The sequence below is a fragment of the Ruditapes philippinarum genome, unplaced genomic scaffold, assembly GCF_026571515.1.
Source record: "Ruditapes philippinarum isolate M1 unplaced genomic scaffold, ASM2657151v2 ctg2793_1_1_1_1, whole genome shotgun sequence".
NCBI lineage: Eukaryota > Metazoa > Mollusca > Bivalvia > Venerida > Veneridae > Ruditapes > Ruditapes philippinarum.
In genome coordinates, this window is record NW_026862096.1 from 98,341 (window position 1) to 113,719 (window position 15,379).

The 15,379-nt window shown below is 31.1% G+C and overlaps 1 protein-coding gene across 4 annotated transcripts in view; it reads left to right on the forward strand.

Moving 5' to 3' along the window:
* LOC132717901 (centrosome-associated protein 350-like) overlaps window positions 1-15,379 on the forward strand; it is a 114,271-nt gene that overhangs the window by 84,772 nt on the left and 14,120 nt on the right. For all 4 annotated transcript variants that reach the window (XM_060701481.1, XM_060701482.1, XM_060701483.1 and 1 more), the window contains 4 exons: window positions 511-783; window positions 1,639-1,871; window positions 5,170-5,364; window positions 5,833-9,407. In XM_060701481.1, coding sequence (XP_060557464.1) covers window positions 511-783; window positions 1,639-1,871; window positions 5,170-5,364; window positions 5,833-9,407 — 4,276 coding nt within the window. The remainder of the gene's footprint in view (window positions 1-510; window positions 784-1,638; window positions 1,872-5,169; window positions 5,365-5,832; window positions 9,408-15,379) is intronic.

Genomic DNA, 15,379 nt, shown 5'->3' on the forward strand with positions numbered 1-15,379 from the left:
TAGAGATGCTTTACTAATAGAGGTTTCAAATATATTTTGCAAATTTAACTATGTAGGCTAAGACACAGTATAGATACATGTATAAGGTGATTAGCAGCCAATTCAAAATAGAAGATAACATGTAGAATTAAACATTCTATTAAGCATTCTAATTTACGTAACAGTAGACATCCAGACAGTCTCATTGCTTAGGTGGGGTCATATGGAATTCTCTTGAATTGGAAGCAAATATGTGATGTTAGGCAATTTAAAGAAAACGTGGGGGCATAGGAGAAAACCAATAATACGTAAGAAATGTTTGTAAAGTCTGACTCTTAAACAGCATCAGGTCTCACAGTAAATGTTGCTTTTAATGATTTTTGGTTATTTTAGCAATCAGATATCATATAATATTTTGAAGGCTAGACTTGTGAGAAATTATATCTTGTTAGTTATTATTTGATCATCTATGCTACAATATTCTGAACTTGTTTAAAAAATGTTTAAAAAAATGCCATTCTTTTATGTCAGTTCAAAGAAAGTTGGAGGAAGAAAGGAAGGCATTGAAAGCACTTAAGAAAATAGAAGAGCAGCAAGAATCCATGGCAATACAAACAGACCCATTATCTTACGAGTCCACTTCAGTAGGCTGTGATCCTCTCTCCACACAGACCATGTCAGTCGGGTCCGAGCCTCTCTCCACACACTCAGTTTCAACAGGGTCGGAACAATCCTCTACAGCAACCACATCAACTGAGGGGGATAATGCAGATACTGTAACAGATTTACCAGTCAAATACAAAGGTAAAATTCTGATCAGAAGTTACTTGTCACCTTAGTGCAATAACTGGTTAACTCCTATTGAATTTAGAAGGACTTAATCTGTTACTGTACTAAGGTGATGTATTATACTTTTAATGTTTTCTTCAATTTTACTTTGCTTTCCTAATACCTGTTTAAAACTATACATTAGATACATTATTACTACCATGAAGTGCATATGTTTCTAGTCCACTAGTTTGCCTATTTATTTATGATTTAACTTATAAAATTTATCAATAATTCTTTAAACACCAGTTTTTCAATCAATTTTTGTACTGTGTATCTCTTGCCTATGTTTTAGTACTGTGTAATCTTTTACGTATGTTTTTGTACTGCGTATCTTGCCTATGTTTTAGTACTGTTTGATCTTTTACCTATGTTTTAGTACTGTGTATCTTGCCTATGTTTTAGTACTGTGTAATCTTTTTACCTATGTTTTAGTACTGTATAAGTTTGAGTCCTGTTGTAGACGATGAATTTATTGATATAAAAAAGTCATCAAGATAGCTTGAATTAAATCTGTGGTTATACCTATAGCTAATGCTTAGATTTAAAGAAGGGCATTTAAATCAAATTTTACCAGTAAAGGCTGTCATGTTTGAACAATATTATCACCTTATATGTGTTTTGGCCACTTTTTATTTTAAAAATTTCAATAAGTAGAAAGCTTTGAAACTTTGTTATACGTGTATGTATTTTTTTTTTAGATGATATGTTTACCGGTATTTTGATCATCAAACTAGATTTAGAAAAGAGTTAATACTGTAGGAAAATCTTTGAATTTATGATAAATAAAAATTTGAACACCTTGAAATAAACATTGTACAATGTTTGCAGGAGGAAGACGGGTGTCAGCAGATGACCAGCTAGATGATCTTGCCCAGACGGAGTTTACACGTCGTATGTCATACAGGGAGACCGAGGAAAGTCTTGCTATACAACAAGAGGACATGGAGGACGCTTACCTCCAAACACAGGCACAGTTAGAGGACAAATTACGCAAACTACAGAAGATGGAGGAGGAATACAAGGAAGTGGACAAAGCACACCTGCAGGAAATGGAAGTTCAAGTTAGTACACCAATAAAATGTAGTTCTCTTGAAATTGTATTTAGATTTTAAGCTTACTTTCTTATTTTAGATTTTTGTATGCTTTATAAATGATATTTATAGATTTATTAGATTAGAATGTTGTTCTTCTTAGATTTTTACATAGATATTATGTGACCATGATAATAGTTTATCTGTGAAAAAAACAAAAAAACATACAAATGTTTCAAAATGATCCCACTAAAAACTATCTTGATTTATTTTTAAGATTACTTGTATTACTTTTCAAATGTTCTGTTTTGATAAAATAAAAGACTGAAAAGGGGAGACAACGTTTATTTATAGAATATATCAAAATTAGATGGTAATTTCAGAAATTCAGAATTTTTGTTGTTGATATATAATTTAAGGGGATTTCAATTTTATTTCACAGTTAATAAATTATAATGGTCATGTTAATATATAAGCTTTTTGTATTACAAAAAATAGCATAAAACTATAGATAATTCAGTAAGTTCATGGAAATTATGACATTTTCATTGTAATTCTTAGTTAAATTTTCAGAATTTTTATCCAAAGGTAGGTTTTGAAACTAATGGTGAAACGAATGACTGTTAAATAGTCTTAAGACCTCTTTCTCTTTCTTTAAACAAATATTAGGTTCTTACTAGTTCTGGTCTCACTCTAAGATCGTTCAAGTCTGATTCTAGGATCCCAAAATCTCAACTTTTGTAACTTCTGCAAGTGTAGTGGGTCTTCATACAATGTACCAATATATTTTGACTTGAATTTCTCTTAATTTCTTATAAACAAATTGCATATAATTTACATAAACATAGGTGGTATTCATTTTACTTAGTTAATGCATTAATTGTATGTCTTGTAAATATCATAATATTATGTAAATTATGCCGGCTCGCCACGGCGAGCCGGTATTACGGTAGGATTTTACTGAGAAACAACCTAAAACTCCGAAGCTATCCAAAAATTTAATCGAAGCTTGGCTTCCAGCTTTCTACAAAATTTATCTATCAGGGCTAGGATCCAAAATTATTTAGCCAATCAAATTTAATCTTACATAGCGTCAAAAAACCTTCAATTTTCACGCCATTTTTAAAAATCAGCAAGTATTGTTTTGAGCGCAAAGATATGATGATGATTAAAATGTTTGTCTTTATGAATTCTTTTCAGTAAATCATATTTACACTGACTTCTGATTTAGCGATTTCACCTGTTTTCTCTGTAGTAAGTTTTCGTTTGGTTAATTAACATAAGTATACATCTGGTTCTGTGCATTTTTTATTTTTCCTTTTTTTCCGGTCATTTTATCCTTTCCGGTATTTAGTGTATGTATTTACTGGCCGGGATCCGGGACGCCCGGGATCCGGGATCGTATAAGATATGGAGGAAAAACCTAATGAACTATATTTGTGTTGATTGTTGTCGTAATGGAAGGCCATTAAACGTTAATTTTTTTATTGTATATAATGAACGTTAAATTAATTTAACTTAGAATATAGACATATTTAGAGCTATTTATTAACAAACTTAAAATGCGGAAATCACAATACTTATAATTATATGCCTAATCAATTGGAAAAAAATCAAAGACTATTTTCTTGAATTGGTCAAATCCCGGGATCCCTATATGTTTTAAAACGATCCCAGCTTTTCTGAAAACTATATACTTGAACTGGCCAATCCGTGAGATCTATTTACATTTTAATACGATCCCGGCTTATCTGAAAAACATCTTCTTAGACTGGTCAATTTCCGGGATCCCTATATTTTTTAATAGGATCCCGGCTTTTCTGGCTGAATTGATTGACAACTTGTGTTTACTTTAGGACTTGTGCCTCTCATTCCAATACTAAATAACATACATGTATTACAACTTAATTTTGTATAAAGAGACATCTTTATGAAATCTACCTATCTAACATTTTGTGGCCAAGGTCAACAGGCCATATAGTAAATGTGCATAGACATAGTTTCTTCATTCAATCCGTTTACATGCACCTTCATATATATTCATACTCATCTTGGTTAAACTGCGAGAACTTTATATGTCACTTTCAGTCAATGAGTTTAAGATTTTGAATTTACTGGCCCGAATTCCAATTTTGAATTTATTCTACTAAATAATTAACAAAACTTTCTTAAATTTACACTGGCCTGAACTTATATACACTGGCCATCGGGCACCGGGCCAGTTTTGACTTCACTTTTATTTTGATGTTCGCTGAAGTCTCTTCAGCTAACAGAACTGTCATTTTTACATTTAAACACACCCCTTGAAAAAAATTACGAAGCGAGTCGCTACAAGCTTTTTTAAAAGCTAACCTTGTATAATTTACATTGTGTCCTTTAGTAATTATTGCAAGTAACATGCATTCACATGTACCATTTCTCTTGATATATATTCTATTTTAAATCTGTAAATTGTATACAAATCTTATTCTTTAATCTGTTTAAGCATTGTGATGAAAATACATTAATTTTGTACTTGTAAATCTGTGATAGTATTATCTCCCTTTCATAAGAGATCATAATCCCTGCCTATAATTTCAAACTGTTAAAAACATGCTAATTGTCCATTGAATAGAACCTAAAGAAATAAAAAGAATCCAATTCAACTTTATGACATTAAAACCATGTAAGAATTTCTGACTTTTAACACTTTCTATTGACTTGTTCTGATTTTTTTGTAAAGATTTATGATTTTTTTATACAATTATTAGATAGGGGATTTTGTTGTGATATATGACAATGAAATGCTTTTAAGAAAAAGTATTAAAAGACAGGTCATGCCCTCTAGAGGGGGGATCCAGTTTATGTTGGACATTTATTGATAATGTATGTGATCTTTACAGTCTATTATCTTAGAGTAAACATTGGAATATTTTATGAAAGGTTAAAATTTTGAAAATTTTGTTAAATATTTAGAAATATTTTTATTTTAATACTTTTTTTTACACAATACTTTGATAAGATGTTTAAAAACTAAAATAGGATAGTATTTCTTGTACTTTATCATCAGATTCTTTAATTTGCAATATTTTTTTTTTTTATCAACAATTGATTTTTAAAGAAAAAACTCATTTTTTGACTGAACATTGTTTTTTCATATATATTAACAGTATGATGCATGCAATAATGTGTAAAGAATAATAAACAAAATTGATAACTGAAACATTAAATTATTGTTCAGAATTGAATATTTTAATTTAATTTATTTCTTGGTTAATATGAGAGGTAATTATAATGCACTGTTGTTGGAAATGAATATATATGGTAAAGTTTAATTTCTTTTTTACAGACGGAAAAAGTGCGAGAGATTCGGAAACAGGAAGTACAGTTAGAAGTCTATATACAGGAGAGTCAGGAATTGTGTAATGTGCGGGAAGAGAAACCTCAGCCTCTACGTACAGCATGTAGTGAAATGTTCCTGTTAGATCCTAGCATACAAGACCAGGATTTCTCACAGAAAACTACTAGTCTATTAGATATACAGGTATTGACATTGTTATAGAGGTAAAAAGGATTGATGTACAGATTAATGTGGGTATCCTCCAAAAATATAGAATGCATACTTAATTTCATATCAAATGAAACAGCAAACTCTGATAGTCTAAATTGTTACAAGTTTATTTGATTCATAAAAGTATCTGTGGCTAAGTGATAAAGGTTCCTGAGCAAATGAATTGCACCTTTTGAGTTTGAAGCTCACAAGGGATGTTTAGCTGTTTTGTGTTGAGAATCTCTATAGCTTACATTCAGATGGTTTGTGATTTTTCTCAGTAACCCATTTATTCAGTAATACAATACAATAAACAACAAATGGGCATCTTTGATCTTCCTATACCAATACAGCTTGAAAGTTTGCATTTAAATTACATGATTACTGATGATACTTTAATACGACTAATCAATCTTTATATGAATGAATAATAATAAAGCATAATTTTCATTTTGTTTTCAGGGAGCTGATTGTGGGGAGCAGCTTTCACCAAGGTCACGGCGTCTTAGAAGATCCTCCAGTGCTGACTCAATCGAAAGTGGAATAAGTGACATTTCAAAAGATTTCAATATGGATACTGAACGATTAAAGGATCAGAAAGACAAGAAGATATCTTCTGTTGCTAAGCAAGTGACAAGTAGACTGTACCAGGCACCTGAGCCTAAGTTTAAATATGTGCCAAAAACAAAAGAAAAAGAAATAAAAACCATTCCAAGAACAAAAGTTTTAAGGGATAGAACTACTGAATTGAAACCAAGAACAGGTTTTGATAGAACAGCAAGGGTAACAAAAAGTGAATCTCCTCAAAGAGTAACAGGAAAAAGGACCAGTCCAGCTCCAAGTAGAATTGCTGACATTAAGAAAAGACCTGGAAGTGCTTCACAAAGGGACCAAAAATCAAAACCGGGACCAAAACCTAAGGATGTGAAAGATGATAAGGGCAAAGGTGACAAACATGATAGAAATGCATTGAAAGTTACAACTGAAAAGAATAAAGTTCAGGGACCAAATAGAGCTAATTCACCATCTTCTCGGTTAGGTGGAGCTTTATCTCCGCCAACGAGACAGAGTGGTGCAGCTTCTCCTCCAACAAGAGCAGCTGGTGCTGTTTCACCAACAGGCAGACTAACTGGATCATTGTCGGCTGAAAGACTTGGTGTCAGTGGATCAAACATTGTCAGAACCTCACCACTTAGACAGATGGCAAGTGCAACAAGTCTTGCAAGTGTACCAGAATCTGTCGCTGAAAATGAGGAATCTGATATGGGAGAAATTAAAAATGAACAAAATAAGACTACCAGCTATGTGGTTAAGAAAAGGCAGAAAAAGGGCAGAGCAAATTTCATTGATGATGACTTTAGATGCCACTCGGCTCCTGATGCCCATAGAACATCTCAAGCTCTGGATGATTATACTGATATAATGAATTCAGAATTACAAACAGGAATTTCTAATTCAAATAAAGTACCTCCATTTTTAACAACATCTGTATCAGTAGATGACTCTATGGTGAATACTGAAGAAGAAATGAAGACAAATGATACCAATAAAGCAGATATTGAAAATGATATAAATGAAATGGATATTGAAGCAGCAAAAGTAAACGAAAGTAATGTTGAACTTGACAATTTAGATAGTGATGTTGAAATGAAGGAAGCAATTAGTAAAAATGGAAAACCAGTGCATATGTACATATCTTCAGAGGAAATGTCTCATGAAAGTGGTAATGATATGGCTGAACCAGAGATGAGTGTAAATACTGACAAACACACTGATGAAAGCGCTAAAATGGACCTAAATGAAAACTCAATCCTTCAAAATGTATCCATGGAAACAAGTGAATCACTGGTTACTGAAAATACTGACAATGTTGTTTTAGGGAAAAGAGAAAGAGTTGATAGTGAGAAGTCAAAAGATTCTGAAGTTCCACCTAAAAAATCTAAATCAGTTTCAGACATCACAGACAATTTATGTGACACTAAAAGTAATGATGAAAAGACTGGAGTGAATGCTGAAACTGATAATGAGAACTTTTCAGAAGATTCATTAGATTTGAATATAAGCATTGATTCTTTAGAGGGAGAACAACCTTCTGATAGGTTAACTCAAAGTCTTCCAGCTTACATTATCAGGTCAGAAAAACCAATGTCTGAAGACTCATTAAGTGATTCATGTGATGAACATAATGTTAAAGAAAGTGACACAAAAGAAAGCAATAAGGAAGAACAGTTATCTGATGTTACTCCCACATATAATGAAAACTTTGTTCCCTATGATATTCCTCATACTGCTGATATCCCAGATTTGGAAACTGTTAAAACTGTTGTTGCTACTCATCCAACAACTCTGGAAATAGAAAACATTGACAATCAAAATATGGACGAGGATGATGTAAATACTACACCTGTCAATAGACCAAAAGTGAATGACAATGAGAAAGATAATTTTAATCAAGAATTCCTTAGTGATCTTACTGAACTTGCCACTGATACAGCCAAAGATCAAGAAGGTAGCAAGGATGAATTAGATGTATTACCTAGTGATGAAATTAAAGTTGAAAACTATATAAGTGATATAATCAAGCACGCAAAGGAAATTTATGATGAAAGTGTTAAAGTTGAGTCATGTGTAAATATAAATGAAGATCCGAAAATTCAGAAATTAAGAAATGAAGATATAACAAATGAAAGTGGACCAGAATTGGTTTGTTATCAAGACAAGATAGTTGAAAATGAAACAGTTGTTTTAAGCAAACCTGAGGTTAATGTTCAATCTTTTAATGATAATTTGAATGTCACGGAAGCTAAGTCCTTTCCTGAAATGCAACAAGATAATGATAACATTAGTTTTGATGATCTTTCTAGTCATAAGGATATTGAAGTGAATCAGAAAAATGAACAAAAGTCAATAAATGAACCTGATGAGATACTTTCTGGGAATTTGATAAGTTTATCAATGGAAGATGGTGTTGAACATAAAAAAGATTTTGATGTTGTAAATATTCTTCCAACACTGGAAGTCCTGGAAAATAAGGAAACAGTAACAATTTCAGAGGATGATAGTGTATCAAATGAGAGAGATAAGGAAAATAGTATATGTGTTAAAGAAGAGCCAGTTGGTGTTGAAGAAACAAACATTTGTGGTGGTGATGAAAATAGGTATAAAAGTGACAATATTGAGAAACAACTGACGGAGGAAAATGAGTATAAAGAATTAGAGATGGAGGGCAAAAGCATAGACTCTGATAGTTCAGATGAATCAGAAAGCAGAGACAAAAGTAAAACAGATACTTCACGAAATATATCTGACACGTTAAAAGGTGCCACAGGTCCTACAAATGGTGTTGACAAAATGGATACAAGTTCAGACAATGAGGACAATGGGGAGAAAAAAGATCCTTATGTTGATGAAAATCAAAATGTTGTTGGTATGGCAGATAATATGGGTGAATACAATCGTAATCTTGTAGATTCTGCTCAGGCATTAGATACACAGAATGAAGATGATTTAAACATGAACTTAATGCCAGATAGCAATGGTCAGGAACATATGGAAGAAAAAGATCATAGTCAAACTTTGGAGAATGAAAATAGTTCAGTAAGTGAACCAGCAGCATCTGGCTTGCTCCAAAATGTAGCAGGGAATCAAAATGAAAGTTCAATACAATCAGATATTGATAAAATTGAAGACAAAGGTCTTGATGACATGTCTGGAAAAGATGAGAGGCCTGAAAACATTAATGGCTCTCTCAATGACTCAGCTGGACAACCAGATGCCATTGACATTTGTGATGATGGGCAATCATCAGATTTAAAAATAACAAACAGTGAAGGAGAACAACAGAAAGACAAGTCAGACATTAAAAACCACTTAAGTCCTCTCATTAAAACCAAGTCTATTGGTGTTGGAACTAGTCAAGATCTGATGGAAAACCTAGATGTTGCTGCCACGAACCAAGGATCAGAAGATTCATTTGATATTGATCCAAAAGAAGAATTGCAAGTGCTTCAGGAGGCACTTGAAAGTCTGCCTGCAAGGTATGCTTATCTATCCTACATTATTACTTGCCTCCCTAGGTTTTAGATCAGTAGGGCAAGTTGCTTTTAGTTTGTTCATTTTACTTTGGAAAAATGGTGAGTAGAGAGTCCTACTTTCCCTACTTTTAGGCTCTGAAAATCCCTACTTTTCCCTACTTTTTTACAAAAAAATTCCTACTTTTATCCCTACTTTTTTGTTACTGGCCACTTGAAAGCCTGCATTTAAAACCCTTGGTATGACAGAGTTTGCTGTACAAATAACACACATTTTTTAAGACATTTGACCTCTTTTACCAATGTATTTGATCACTATTGAGATGTTGGCAGTTATTTTTTGAGAATAGGTAATTACTGGTACAGTTGTCATGAACAATTAGATTCTGTTCAGTAAATGCTAATACATATTGTGGCTAAATCCAGCAAATATTGTCATTTAGTAGTTTACAACTATGGCTAGCTTTTTCTCACATTACACTATTTTAGTGTTGCACACTTTTATTGGTAGCATAAGCTGTATGTAACTTTAAAAAATAATGTAATACATTCATATGGCAGTTTTAGTAATTAAGCAAATACAAGTGTAATTTTGGAATAATATAATATTATATTTTAAGTTGATCTGCAGGTGACAGTGGAGTATATTATTATGGATTAATGTTTAGACTTGCCATTTAAAACAAATTATCCTTATGTCAAAAATCTTTTTCATGGTAATTTGAACTTAAGCAAAATACAATTTGGAATTGATTCCCAAGCATAAAAAATCCATTCTGATTCCTTTATTGTATTGAAATTTAGAAGTTTATTTCATCCTTTTTGTGAAAAAAAAATGTTAATGTATTTCTGATATATGATGATAATGTATTACCAAATATGTGCAGAGTTTAAATAGAAAGCTTTGCTTGATTGAAGAAAGAAAATAAGACAGGTTGTTCTTCAAATAAACGATAATCATTTTCAAAAAGATTGATATGGGTCGAACTTTATCAATACTTTAATGATAAGATATAGGTGTATTGTCATTCTATGCTAGCTAAGGTTTTAGCGTATTTCAAACCAAGGTTACGGTTGTAAAGGCTTAATTGGCTCATACCTATGTAAATAATGGTAAAATTCTTTTGTACAAAATAATAACACCAAACTTGTCTTGAAAAGATTTATTTTTATGCAAGCTATCAGTTCAATGCGTGGCATTAATGATTTATTTAAACTTAACCCATTTTTGGTAAAAGATTTGAAAGAAATATTGTGTAAGAGAAGGAAAATATAATTTTTTTCTCTTTTCAAAATTTTTCTCTCAGTCTGTTCTTTTAAATGTTATTGCAATAATTGCATTTGAAAATGCCATATTATGATTATTTAAAAAAAGTTATGATTATTTTAAAAAAAGATATGATTATTTAAAAAGCAAAATTTATGAATTCTTATATAATTAAACATTTCAACAATATGGTTTTTTTGTGAATGGATTTAATTGTGCTAGTTAAGAAGTAAAATATGAAATGCGTGTAGGTGTTGGCATTTGCTATATGGAATAATAAAGGTATGTGTTTTGTATTGTTGAATCACAAATCCATAAGTTCATAATCAACGTTACAGATTTAGAACAAGATATAAATGAATATATAAAGTAGGTTACAACATAAATCATATACAAGAAAGGATCTGGCCATAATATTAAAATATTTCATGGTTAAGCAGTTTGAATTAGCCCAACATTAAAATCTTTAGCCCTGAAGATTTCACAGGATTTAAATTAACCAATTGATTTTCAATCCGGTTTTTGTTTGTCTCTTTATATGCTAATGTTATTTACTAAGTTTCACAATGGTTTTCGAGTGGAGAGGTGAATGGAAACAGGAGAGAAAATTATTCGAATATTGATTGAAACTGCTAGAAAATGAAAAGACACAAGTGATAAACAGGCTTCTTAATTTAAAAGGAAATACGAGAATAGTGCTAAAGGCTCCGTAAAAACTTGGAGACTTACCAAACTACTGTTTGAACTAAAATCAAGTTGTTCAATAAAGTATTTTAATATAAGAATAATACAAACCAGTATCGTTTTAAATCGAACGTGTATTTAAGGTCATCATAGGACTTCATCGGGAATTGTTTGCGAGAAGTTGGCCAGCTTGCCACTGCAACATTCCATTTATTGTTCAGGATTTTAAGATTTTGATAAATGAAAATAGAATTGTAATTTTTGTGCCACATAGAATTTTTCGTTTCGAAAAAAGGAAATATTATAATATATGAAAAAAATGGAGGTATGGTATATATTGAGAAGTTGATATAAAAAAATTGAATTGTTGAATAATCTTTTGACATAAAATACTAAATTCAGTTAGCTTAATGATCTTTAACTTATTTTGTTGAGTGATCTTTAACTTATTTTGTTGAGTGATCTTTAACTTATTTCGTTGATGATATTTAACTTATTTCGTTGAGGTATATTTAACTTATTTCGTTAATGATCTTTAACTTGTTTTGTTGAGCGATATTTAACTTATTTCGTTGATGATATTTAACTTATTTTGTTGATGATATTTAACTTATTTCGTTGATTATATTTAACTTATTTCGTTGAGTAAAGGGACAGCATAAAGTTAAACTTTAACTTAAGGTCCAATTAAGATAGTTTAAAGAAAAATATTGTATAATATTCTAGAAGTTTAAAGAAAATATTTATATTGTGTTACATTGAATACTGAATTAAAAATTTCAAGTTGAATTCAAATAATTATGAAGACAAGTTTTAAAATTATAAAACTAGTGTGATTGCTATATCCGAGCAATGCTTGGTAACAGCTAAGTGTGCAGATTTTTACTTTATTTATTTTGTGGGTATGACAAACATGGATAAAATTTGCTTACACCATAGTGTGACTTAAAATTTTCTTAATTTTCATTCAGCAATTTGCATGTAATAGGCATTTTAAAAGGTTTTTAGGTCATTAAATAGTTACTTTAAAAATTGTTTTTAAACTCCTTTTAACCCATTTTAAAACTTCCAATGTAAGGGACAATGAAGCAGTTTTTTGGCTAATGGCAGGTCAATATTTCAAATTTTGATTAGATTGAAATCTCTTGAACAGGTTTAGATTTAAAAAGTGCATGTCAAATATACAAATATTATGTAAGGGTTAAAGAAGCGTGCATAATCTTTTATTTTATTAGCAATAAAGAAGCAGTGGCCTAGTGTTTAAGGTGTCTGCCTCACAACCCTGGCATTGTGGGTTAAAGCCCGAATATGACATCGGTACTGCTTAGTTCCAGGAATCTGGCTTAAGACTGGTTCAAATGAGCTTCAAGCTTCCGTCATGATTGATCTAAAATACATATATTTACACTTAACTGAAATTTAAGTGCTGAGGATCCTGACATGAGATACTGAGATGTTTCTGAACAAAAACATCTCAAACAATATTCTCATAAAATTGTCTTGAGAAATATCTCCAAAAGTACCAGAATAAAATATAATATTTACAAAACGTTTTAAGAGATGATATAATTTCCCCTCCTAGAAATTGCAGGCATAAGCAGAAATTCAAGGCTTCTTTTGCCTCAGATAAATATTCTTAAACATGTAAACTGATCAAGTTTTTAGTCACGTACAGTAATTACAACAACTGTTGATTCGTAATAAAAAGTTTTGTTTCGGATTGTTTTTTTTTCCATGTCCACCTCACCCGCACCCACCCAAACCACACACACACCGTCATCTGTGAATTAAATTGACATGCTATTCATTATGTATACTCTAATCTAGCCAATCTTACAAAACTATTGTTTAAATCTATATGGTTGTGTGAAGTTTGTCACAAATTGCTGAGCCACATGTTACCATTATTGATTCACTATTCTCAATACTACGCCACAAGGCGTCAATACTTGTCATGTCGGGAACTGGGTAACTAAGAATTATATTACAGTACCCGATATTGATCATTTGTTAGGATTTTTCACCGTGACATTATCATATCATATCATAAGTTTATACTGCATACAGATGTGAATATTGAAATAAGGATTAAAATTAATATTGGTTGGAAATAATGTTCAGTTCTGAAGTATTTCTTCTTGAAGTTAGTTATATACATTATTATTTTCTGTGCAGACTATTTTTGTTTAATTAGAAAATGCATCAGGTATGGTAGGAAATTTGTTCCTAATATTAAGTAATACTAAGTTACTTATTGACTTAATTGCATTTAGTGAAAACTTATGACTGTCATAGTTACCTCCCTTCATTCAGATTAATTGCTCTTCATTATAACATTTGGGGACTTAAAATGTTATGTTAAGGACTGATGAAATATTTTGTTTTGATATTTAGTGAAGCAAGTAGAAAGTTTTTCCAAACTTTTAAATGTAAGAACTTTAAGACGCACTTTGTGACATCATCAAAAAACAATTACATCGTAATTACAGATTACTATTGAATGTTGTTGAATTTTGGCAGATGTTAAAACATAGGAATAATCTTTGAAAACAAAATTTAAACATTTTAGAAAATATTGTATTTCAGCTTGAATATTTGCTGCAAAATTAACTTGGGATTTTTTATATGCTCAGTGCTCCCATTCGATAACATTTAACTATGGTTCCTTTTCAGTTTATGTGTATTAACTGAATATCATGCTTAAAATTTTATTTCTGATATTTTTCAATCCTGTATAAATCTAACTTGAATGAAATTATCTATATTTTATATTTAAGTAGATCTTTAATCATAAGAGTACTGTACTGAAAGCCATTTGTCTTTTACTGCACTGTTTTAGAGCCAGATCTGTCTGCACATCCATGCAGTCTGGCCAGGCTAAATACTGTTGCCTGACTGACTTTCAAATTTTCAGTGTAATAAAATACAAAATATTCCTTAATTAACAATTGACTGTTCCTACCTGTAAGTTGGGACATGTCCATTCAGGAAATCAAATAGGTTAAGGATTAAGAACTTTTAATTGTCTATGGCAGGTATTTGCATATTGAAATAATTTTATAACTTTTTGCAATTCATTGTTAATATCAAGGTATAGGTAGAAACACTTGATTGAATATAGTAAACCAATTGTTGGTAGTATGGTATAGAAAATTGGATCGTTAACTGTAGATATTGGATAAAATATTGATACGACCTAATGTAAGAATCTTTGGGCTAAATTAAATATATCTTATCATATTGTAAATTGACAAAGGTCAAGGAAAAGAAAATAAACGTTCAGTTTAAGTTAATAATTTACTTGAACTGGTGAACATATAAATACTGGTATGTTAAAAAATAGGAACACATTGCCATACATTGAAAATAAGAAATAAAGATCATAAAATTTTTCATTTTGAATGACATACTTATATGGCCCTATGATTTATTCTGTCCACAAGGTAAATATTGTTGACTAGATCATACAAAAACTGAAGAATAACAGCATTCAGCACCTTGACAGGTTTTTCTAATTTAAATATCAATTTATTACAGTTAACAATAACCAAGATTGATGTAAAAATAAATTAGACTTGAAGAAGTCATGAACTTACTGAATACTGATATGGTTCATGCTAATATCAGTTTTTAAAAAGGGAAATAATTCATATAATATTCTGAGGTACATTTATACCGATGCAATGTAAAACGTCAGTTGCAAAAAGTATATGGAAAAAAAAACAGAAAAAAACCCAGATGAATATTGATAAAACTGACCTTACCAATTAGTGCTTAGACTAGCCTTTGTCACTGGTATTGAGTTAGGCCTGCCTGCATATTCTGTACAGTCTGACCAGGCTCTATACCACTGGCTGAGTAACTTGGAATTTTCATCTTGACATCCCCTAAAATGATGATGGACAGTTCCATAAATGGAAGCTGGACAAGTCTATTACACAAATTTCAGCAGGTTAAGGGTGAATAATTGATTGATTAACAATAAAGCTCCATACCTTATTTTGTGCAGTAATAAACCATGAGGAGG